This window comes from Solanum dulcamara, chromosome 3 (genome assembly GCF_947179165.1).
Source record: "Solanum dulcamara chromosome 3, daSolDulc1.2, whole genome shotgun sequence".
In the NCBI taxonomy this organism is placed as follows: Eukaryota; Viridiplantae; Streptophyta; class Magnoliopsida; order Solanales; family Solanaceae; genus Solanum; species Solanum dulcamara.
In genome coordinates, this window is record NC_077239.1 from 14222009 (window position 1) to 14232693 (window position 10685).

Genomic DNA, 10685 nt, shown 5'->3' on the forward strand with positions numbered 1-10685 from the left:
TGTGCTTGCTTCAAAACTTCATACATTTGTATCTCCCATTCTCAAACTTCAATAGCATATCCAAATAGGGATTTTTGTTTAACTCGATGAAGTTTTTATATTCTTCAAACCGAGAAAAACAAAAACTCAATTAACTTGATGAACATTTTATTTCTTCGAACCAAGTTAACCACTGGAGTAGAAAGTCTTTCGATTTTAGTCTCCAACCCCCCAAACAGAATATAAGATGAAGCAGAAATATACAACTTATTTTTAGTTTAACGATGAAGTTTTTATGTTCTTCCAATCGTTAACTGAATGAATATTGAATATTGATGAAGTTTTTATACTTTTTAAATCAACATTAGATTCAGACAGAGTAGAAAACCATAAAGGTTTTAATCTCTAGAACAGTAAGATACAAGAGAAAATAAATTAAATTCCTTAAATTTGTTATTCCTCTTCTATTAAAGTTAGTAAATCAGAAACTATAAAGATGAAAATAAAAAAAATAGTATACGGGTCCACAGAATTCACTGTGTATCCTCAAGGAATTTAATTCCCTCACTGTATCCGAGATTATGAATTATTTCCTCCCAAGATAAAATGGATAAACTATTAAAAAAGTAACGGTACCTCAAACTTCAATAATTTCAGCGAACTCAAAAGCCAAGTACAAAATCACACAAAGACTCAACTTTGTTTGTAAGAAAATATATGCAGAAGAGGAAAAAATTCAATATCTAAATATGAGAGAAAAATCCTCTATTTATAGACAACAAAGGGTAGCATGAATATGTGTTTATTGTGGCTTATCGAAAAAATCGCAACCCTTCACAAAAGTCACAACCTTTTAGAAATGTCGCAACTCTTCAAAAAAGTCACAACTTTTTTTTTTGAAAAAGTCACAACCTTTCGGAAAGCCACAACTTTTCGGAACGGTCACAACCCTTTGGAAAAGTCACAACCTTTCGAAAATGTCACAATCTTTTATTTCTCATTCACACCTTTAAAACCCAACAAATATAATTTTATTTTCAACTTCAACTTTAATTTCATAAATTTTAAATAAAGTGAAAAATATTTAAAATCTATGACTACATACCTACTTTGAATCAAATATATTTGCTAAAGTAACGCTTGTTTACATCAGTTAATAATGTGAGTTGTAGTATAAATAGGAAATCACTCAAATTATATAATGTTATCCTCAATCAAATGACCTCATCATCACAAATTACACAATTTTGTTCTAGTCTTCTTCTTAATTTGGTAAGAAAAAAAGTTTTTTCACATAAGAAATCTGCAAGTATTAATGGTTAAGCCAATCAAAATGATGTTGAAAAATTAAATTAAGAACATTAAATAAAATGATATAACAATACACTCTCTATCAAATTCAATTTTTTCGGCTAATATAAATCATGCTTGGAACATGTTTGGTAGAACACAATTAGTCTATAATCATTATATTTATTTATTTAATTAAAATATTGCAAGTTCGTTAGGATCCAATTTAACTTATTGTTTATTCTTATAATAAGTTTACTTATTCAATTTTATCACAGCTACAAAATTAATTAAATTCCAACAAATGTGTACGAAATGACTGAATAACATTTTCCCACTCTGAATAGCCATCCAATTGGAGTATTATTTTGCTCTAACATTTTCTTCCTTTTTCCAAAATAATTTTAAATGTCACTGTCGTTAATATTTTGATTCAAAAATATTTTAATTGTTTGATTAAAAAAAATCCCCTACTATTATTTAATAGATCAAAAATGTTCTATTCCTAATAAATATATTATTTCTTTTCATTGTAAGCATATTTTATTCCTTATAAAAAATTACTTTTTTTAAAAAAAAATTATTCTTATTTCTTTTCTTTTAAAATCACTTTAACTAATAAGTAGAAAACACTCCCTTTTTTTCCCTTCTAAATCTCATATTATCAATTAAAATAGAATAACTACATGTACGTTTTTTAACTAATAATATAAGTCATATATAAAAGATCATAGTAACCATCATTAATTTTATTTCAATAACAATAAATAAAATTCTAATAAAATAGAAAATATTTATACTTCTTAATCTTTTTCAAATGAAAGTAGGATAAACAACTTGCTAATACAAAAATCAATATAACGAAAGGAATGAGTTTAAAAAGAAAATTAATAATATATTTATTTAAAAAAAATATTTTGACTCATTAAGTAACAATAAAGACAGTTATGGACCAAGTTATAAATGATATGATCATTTTTACACCAAACTATTAATCGAAAACATTTCTAAGGAAGACGGCTGGCTGTCTGGCAATTGCTTCCTCTAGAAAAATGGATTTGCACATGTAATTTCCCTCTTTTTGAAAATGTCATGCTATTGACTTTTAAGGGTCAAAGTTCTTATTTGTAAAAAAATAATAACTCTACAAACAAATATTCTAAAATTATTTCAAATCACTCCTGTCCATACCTCTTCTTAATATATGTTACAATTACAACATGTACATTATTAATAATACTGTTGATAGTAGTTTATTAATCATAATAGGCAAAAAGACAAAAATAATAATAAATGAAAATGGATGTTCATTATTGGAAATAAATACAACTAGTCAATTTTTCAAGAGAAAGTAGGCAAGGAGTTGTTGAGTAAAATTTCCTATCCAATATTATCTATTTAGATTATCCTAGTTTATTCCCAATTAGGTGGTTCATACGATTACAACGTGAAATTGATTAAAAGGACCAAAAGAAATTTTTTGGGGAAAAAAAGAGAAAAGGAGCTGCATAGACCAACAAATTTAGACATGGAACACGTAGTTCTATGGTCAATAAAATGGATAAAAATTATGAAAATTCAAAATTCGGAAAAAGATTTAGACATGGAAATTTCATCTATTGACTAACAAGAAAACAAAATTAAAAAAATAAAAGAAATAATAATAACATATTTAGTGTAATTTTACAAGTAGGATTAGATAGTAATAGAGTCATCTTATGTTAAAAGGGGTGTCAATTATCATTTGGAAAAATTATATTATTTTATTAGGTTAAAATTTTAATTTTATGTATAATTACTATACTATATATTGACTTCCTTTATTTTTTATGTGTCTACTTTTTAACATTTTGACACTTGTTGGTAAAATTTTTAGCTCTGTTAGTGAAGTATGGAGAGGATGATATACATACAGATCTTATTCCTACCTATATGAAGTAGGAAAGTTGTTCCCCGTGGATCCTCGGTTCTAAGTAAAAAAAGAATAGTGGACAAAGAAATTGCATGTGAGAGAATCCAATGGTAAATAACCAATCCCACTCTTAGCATAGAAACTCCTCAATCATAAATAAATTCAAACAAAATGCAAAAATGTCAAAGTTTTGATTAGTATTTTCTCTTATATACAAGAGCAGCTTCAAAGTCTCCCAACGAATAAACAAATAGGCCCGACATAAAAACGCGTAGATTCAAGCAATACAATCTGCAAATACATAATTAAACAACCAACACTTTGTCCTATTTTTCTTTTGACCATTTCTTGGCCTCATTTTTTTATCTCCTTTTCTCTTCACTTCAATTACCCCTCTTTTTGACTTCTCTTTCACTTCAAGAAGAAGTTTGATGGGTTATAATACCACCAAGACTTCATTTTTCAGTCTTATGGATGTCCATACCAGACTTATGCAATGAGATTTTTACACTTTCTATGGCTCTTCTTGATATTCTTTTTGCAAATCTTATCAGGATATGAGATTTTCTTGGTTTCCTCTCAATGTCTTGATCATCAAAAGTCATTGTTGCTGAAGTTCAAGGGAAGCCTCCAATATGATTCTAGTTTTTCAACCAAGTTGGCACGTTGGAACCAAAACACAAGTGAATGTTGCAATTGGGATGGGGTTACATGTGATCTCTCTGGTTATGTGATTGCCCTGAAACTGGATAATGAGAGTATTTATAGTGGAATTGAGAATTCAAGTGCTCTTTTCAGTCTTCAGTATCTTGAGAGGCTAAATTTGGCTTACAACAGGTTCAATGTTGGCATACCAGTTGGTATAGACAACCTCACCAACTTGAAGTATCTGAATTTATCGAATGCCGGTTTTGTTGGCCAAATTCCTATGATGTTATCAAGATTAACAAAGCTAGTTACTCTTGATCTCTCAACTCTTTTCCCTGATGCAATCCATCCATTAAAACTTGAGAATCCCAATTTGAGACATTTCATTGAGAACTCAACAGAACTTAGAGAACTTTACCTTGATGGTGTTGATCTTTCAGCACAGAGGACTGAGTGGTGTCAATCTTTATCTTCATATTTGCCTAACTTGACTGTCTTGAGCTTGCGTACTTGTCAAATTTCAGGCCCTATTCATAAATCACTTTCTATGCTTCAGTTTCTATCTATCATCCATTTTGACCAGAACAATCTCTCTACCATAGTTCCTGAATATTTTTCCAATTTGTCAAACATGACTACCTTGACCCTCGCCTCTTGTAATCTGCAGGGAACATTTCCTGAAAGAATCTTTCAGTTACAAGCTCTAGAGATTTTGGACTTGTCAAATAACAAGTTGCTTAGAGGTAGTGTTCCGAGTTTTCTTCAAAATGGATCTTTGAGGAGGATATCACTAAGCTACACCAACTTTTCTGGTTCATTACCAGGGTCCATTTTGAAACTTCAGAACTTGTCCAGGTTAGAGCTCTCCAATTGCAATTTCAATGGATCAATACCTTCCACAATGGCAAACCTTACCAATCTTGTTTATTTAGACTTCTCCTTCAACAACTTCACTGGTTTTATCCCATATTTCCAACGGTCCAAGAAACTCACCTACTTAGACCTTTCACGTAATGGTCTAACTGGTCTCTTGTCTAGAGCTCATTTTGAAGGACTCTCAGAGCTTGTTAACATGAATTTAGGGAACAATTTACTCAACGGGAGCCTTCCTGCATATATATTTGAGCTCCCCTCCTTGCAGCAGCTTTTTCTTTACAACAATCAATTTGTTGGCATAGTTGACGAATTCCGCAATGCAGCCTCCTCTTTGTTGGATACAATCGATTTGAGCAACAACCGCCTGAATGGTTCAATTCCCAAGTCCATGTTTGAAGTTGGGAGGCTTAAGGTCCTCTCACTTTCTTCCAACTTCTTTAGCGGGACAGTGCCCCTTGATCTCATTGGGAGGCTGAGCAACCTTTCAAGACTGGAGCTTTCTTACAATAACATGACTGTTGATGCAAGTAGCAGCAATTCAACCTCTTTCAAATTTCCTCAGTTGAATATATTGAAACTAGCTTCTTGTCGGCTGCAAAAGTTCCCCGATCTCAGGAATCAGTCAAGGATGATCCACTTAGACCTTTCAGACAACCAAATACGGGGGGCAATTCCAAATTGGATTTGGGGAATTGGTGGTGGAGCTCTTGCTCATCTGAATCTTTCCATCAATCAGCTGGAGTACGTGGAACAGCCTTACAATGCTTCCAGCAATCTTGTAGTCCTTGACTTGCATTCCAACCGTTTAAAAGGTGGCTTACCAATTCCACCTTCCTCTGCCATCTATGTGGACTACTCGAGCAATAATTTAAACAACTCCATCCCACTAGATATTGGAAATTCTCTTGCTCTTGCCTCCTTTTTCTCGGTAGCAAACAATAGCATCACTGGAATAATTCCTGAATCCATATGCAATATCAGCTACCTTCAAGTTCTTGATTTCTCTTACAATGCCTTCAGTGGAACAATACCACGATGTCTACTGAATAATAGTACAACTCTTGGAGTGCTGAATCTAGGAAACAATAGACTCTATGGTGTTATACCAGATTCATTTCCAATTGGTTGTACTTTAAAAACTTTAGACCTCAGTAGGAATACCTTTGAAGGGAAGCTACCAAAATCGCTAGTCAACTGCATGTTGTTGGAGGTCCTGAATGTTGGAAATAACAGCATTGTTGATCATTTCCCATGCATGTTGAGGAACTCAAACAGTCTGAGGGTCCTAGTCTTGCGCTCCAATCAATTCAATGGAAATCTTACATGTGATGTAACCAGTAATAGCTGGCAGAATCTCCAGATCATAGATATAGCTTCCAACAACTTCACTGGTTTGTTGAATGCAGAATGCTTTTCAAAGTGGAGAGGAATGATGGTTGCAGATGATTACGTGGAGACAGGACGCAATCATATCCAGTATAAGTTCCTCCAACTAAGTAACTTTTACTATCAGGACACAGTGACTATAACCATCAAAGGGCAGGAGCTGGAGCTAGTGAAGATTCTCAGGGTCTTCACATCTATTGATTTCTCTTCAAATAGATTTCAAGGAGTGATACCAGATACGGTTGGGGATCTAAGCTCGCTTTATGTTCTGAACCTATCACACAATGCCCTTGAGGGACCAATTCCAAAATCAATTGGGAAGCTACAAATGCTTGAATCACTAGACCTGTCAAGAAACCACCTGTCAGGGGAGATCCCCTCAGAGCTTACAAGTCTCACATTCTTAGCAGTTTTGAACTTATCGTTCAACAATTTACTTGGCAAAATCCCGCGAAGTAATCAATTTCAAACATTCTCAGCAGATTCCTTTGAAGGAAACAGACGCCTATGCGGGCCCCCTCTCCACGGCAGTTGCAAAAGTGATGCTTCAGAGGTGACACCTGCACCAAGTTCTCAAGATGACTCTTATGATTGGCAGTTCATATTTACGGGTGTGGGATATGGAGTAGGGGCAGCAATCTCCATTGCACCTCTGTTGTTTTACAAGCAAGGTAGGAAATACTGTGACAAACATTTGGAGAGAATGCTTAAACTGATGTTTCCAAGATTAGGGTTCACTTACACCAGATTTGACCCTGGGAAGGTTGTGGCAGTAGAACACTACGAAGATGAGACCCCAGATGACACTGAAGACGACGATGAGGGGGGCAAAGAAGCATCTCTTGGGCGTTATTGTGTCTTCTGTAGTAAACTTGATTTTCACAGAAAGGAAGCAATACATGATCCAAAATGCACTTGTCATATGTCATCATCCCCCATTTCTTTTCCTCCTACACCATCCTCTTCTTCACCTTTATTAGTCATATATCACAAAAAGTTTTGATTCTTAAGCTTCTTCATATCTGCACATTTGTAATATGTATATAGTTACAGGTAGCACAGGATTGATTCAAAGCAAATTAGTGTCTACTTTGAAGTCATTTTTATCTTTTATTGTTCAAAATAGTTTAATTATAATGATCATTAATTCATTCAAACATGTACACCTAGGCACACACTATGGACTTGAATAGAGCAAACAACAACAAACCCAATGTATTCCCATAGAGTGAAGTCTGGGGAGGAGTGAGCGTACATAGACCTTATCTCTACCTCAGATCTGCTTCCGATAGACCCTCGCTCAAGACAAAAACTGACTAAAGAAAGACGTTATGAAAGTACAAGAGACAAAAGGTTGTAACAAAACAACAGATAGTAGCAGAACAATACTACAACCAAATAATATTACAAATGATATCAACTAAATTGAAGAACAAGAAACTATAAGCATAGCACTAAGACTACTAGTAAGGGCACCAAGACAATGCACTCCTACCAACTAGACGAACACACTCCTACCTACAAATCTTCTATCCTAATTCACATCCTCCACGTCTTTCCAGGTAAGATCATGTTCTCAATAAGTCGCAATGGCGCCATGTCCTGTCTAAGCGTCTCTCCCCAATACTTCTTCGGTCTGCCTCAAGTAATTTGAAATTGATGCATAATTAATTACTTCAAAGTGGGTCAGACATTTTATCGAAAGCCTAATATTCAGTTTATTCCATTAAAAACTAGCAGATTATGGAAAGGCAAGACACATTATACGGAATCAAAAACTTAAAGTTTCAATTAAACATAAGGTTTCATAGTTAAGACAAGAAACTTGGAAGACGGGCAAAACAAGAAAAGGGAAATTACCTGTGACAGTGGTTTCTTTGTCTGAGGGTTTCTAAAAGGATTTGTTAGATGTAAATGGACACAACTGTGAATGTTACATGGACAAATATTACCATTCAAAAAAGCCAATTTTGTCACAATCTTCAATTGAGATGTTAGAGAAACTTTTCATTTATTTCAGACGGAAGGGTTTTCATACGCATCATGGAAATTATATTCATCAATTGCCCTAACATTTGGGTTTTCTTGGACATCAAAGGAAATAAAAAGCTCAAATCTATCTATCTATCTATCTAAAGTAGGGTTGGCGTATCGATCCGTTCAATTCGGTTTTAGAGTTTATCGATTTAAATTATCGACTATCGATTTATAAATATGTCAAATCATTATAGAATCATTAAGATATTGTCTTTTCGGTTATCGATTTATCGATTATTGATCATGTCACGCCCCGAGAGGGTACCCTAGGCGTGGCCGGCACTCAAAAACCATCTCTGGCCTCTGAGAGAACCACTTGGTCTCATCACTTATTCATTCATCAGCAGAAGACTTAATAAGAATACTTATATGGGCTCTCCATTAACAACATATAATGAAAGAAGAATTTTTTTTAGAAGAAGTAGTTTTAAAGGAGAACTACTCCAATTACATCATTAAACTTTGTCTATAAAGCTTCTAATACTCTTAGATAGTGTCAATGATATGTACATGACTACCTTAAAAGAAACATAATACTCAACATAATTAAAGGATAAAGAGTTCCTCCGAATACAAGAAGGACTCACCAAATAGCTGAAAAATAATGATCTTCAACGAAGCGCATGTTGAGGATCTCTAACACCTGTATCTGCATCATAAAACGATGCAGGTCGAATGACGTCAGTACGTGGAATGTACGAGTATGTAAAATGGTAAGAAGGTAAGGACAAATATCAAGAAACTACTCTCAAGAATACTCAGCTCAGAACTCAACATCATCTCAACATCAATATGTAATGCAAGTTTAAAATATTATAATAAAAATAATAGTAACAAGCAATGCTTACTCAGTTGGGAGTTTCTCTAACCGACAACCATCACTTATGAGCTAGCGATGATACAACGAAGCGATGTCGTTGCCACATCCATCCAATACCTTGCCAGGGTAAAGGACATCACCATCTTGGATCCACTCATCAAAGTCCTCTTTTTGGGACTTAAGAGGCATAGCCTCCATCCTACGATGTCTACGTAGTTCTGGGGTTTGAGTCAATTAAACTCTTACCAAACTCGGTGCTCAATACTACTCCCAAAATATGTGCTCATATTAATCTTATTATCTAGTCTCATTGGACTTTAATTTAAATCATCAAACTCATCTCATTACCTCTTCATCAATCATTATACTTCAAAAACATCATTTATATCTCATAAAAACATCTTGCTCAAAACATCATTTACTCAAATTCATTTAAACTCAACTCTTTTGCTCTTTCCAAACTCAATAAAAATACATATATAGTATTAATTCATATCACTCTTTTTATCAATGAAAATATTTAAAAGCCAACATCTTTACTCAAAACATGTGTAAAAATATTCATGAACATCAAATCATTTAGGATTCATGGGAAAGTAGTCATGAACAACAATTCCAATAATATGAGAGATAACAATAATAATATTAATACATAAATATATCTAACTCAATAAATGAAGAATTAATTCATTTAGAATTCAAGATTTGGATAAAATTCAACTATAACTCAATTATAATGAATTTAAATATTGAGCGCATGGACAGACTCAATCCAATGCTATGAAAGCCTTACATACCTTAAATCAGAAGCTTTACTTCGAATTGGAACACTCTTGGACCCCTAGCCTTTTCTTCTCGCCGGTTTGTTTTGTGTACTACCCGAAGTATAAGAATCACCAGAGTAGTATTTTTATACTACTAAAACTAAAACTATATTTGAGAAGGAGTAAAGAAGTATATAGAGAGAAGAGTTGCTTAAGAAAGCTTGGTGAATAAAATGAGGAAATAAAATGGGTATTTATAGGTGTGGAGGAGGGACCTAACAATAAATAAACATAATCATAAAGGATGATCTTGAAAATTCAATGGAGAATTTTGATGTCATGGATGATGTCAAATGGTTCTAGATCTTTCTATGGTAGGTGAGATGAAATATCTTTTAACGGAATATACATTTTAAAAGCTGCGTTTGAATAAGATAAATTCCTTATTAGGATTTGGTGTCTTCATAAGAATTGTAGATATAGAAGTCTAGTTTCAGTTAGTTCAAGAATCATCTAATTTGGAGTATTCTACATCGAGATATGAATTTTATTCTACAAATACTCCATTCCGTCACAGCACTATGTATTACAAAGATTAATTTATTTGATCTATTTAAATCTGAATCTTAAGATATGTTCTTCATGAAAGGTGTAGGTAATGATGTTGTGGTTACTCAGAAATTTGAATCACCTAATTTGGACTATCCTATGAAAAGTTATGCCCAAATTACTTTAGGCATGAGAGAACATGATCAAAATACTTTAGAACATGATCAAAATACTTTAGAATATGATCAAAATACTTTAGAACATGATCAAAATACTTTAGGCATGAGATAACATGATCAAAATACTTTTAGAACATGATCAAAATATTTTAGAACATGATCAAAATCTTTTCATGCCTTTATATAAGGACTTTTGATAAATCAATAATTTAATGCATTTAAAAGCCAATATAAGTTAATATAAG

The 10685-nt window shown here is 33.2% G+C and overlaps 1 protein-coding gene across 1 annotated transcript; it reads left to right on the top strand.

The window, feature by feature from the left end:
- The first annotated feature begins 3369 nt into the window (after positions 1–3369).
- On the top strand, positions 3370–7187 carry LOC129882431 (receptor-like protein 7). The gene has a single exon (XM_055956722.1). It carries the CDS (start codon positions 3678–3680, stop codon positions 7092–7094), a length of 3417 nt encoding a protein of 1138 aa, XP_055812697.1. The 5' UTR covers positions 3370–3677; the 3' UTR covers positions 7095–7187.
- Positions 7188–10685: the final 3498 nt, after the last annotated feature.

Bases quoted from the DNA above. Each gene is read 5' to 3' on its own strand.
- LOC129882431 (XM_055956722.1), top strand. From the start codon at position 3,678: ATGAGATTTTTACACTTTCTATGGCTCTTCTTGATATTCTTTTTGCAA.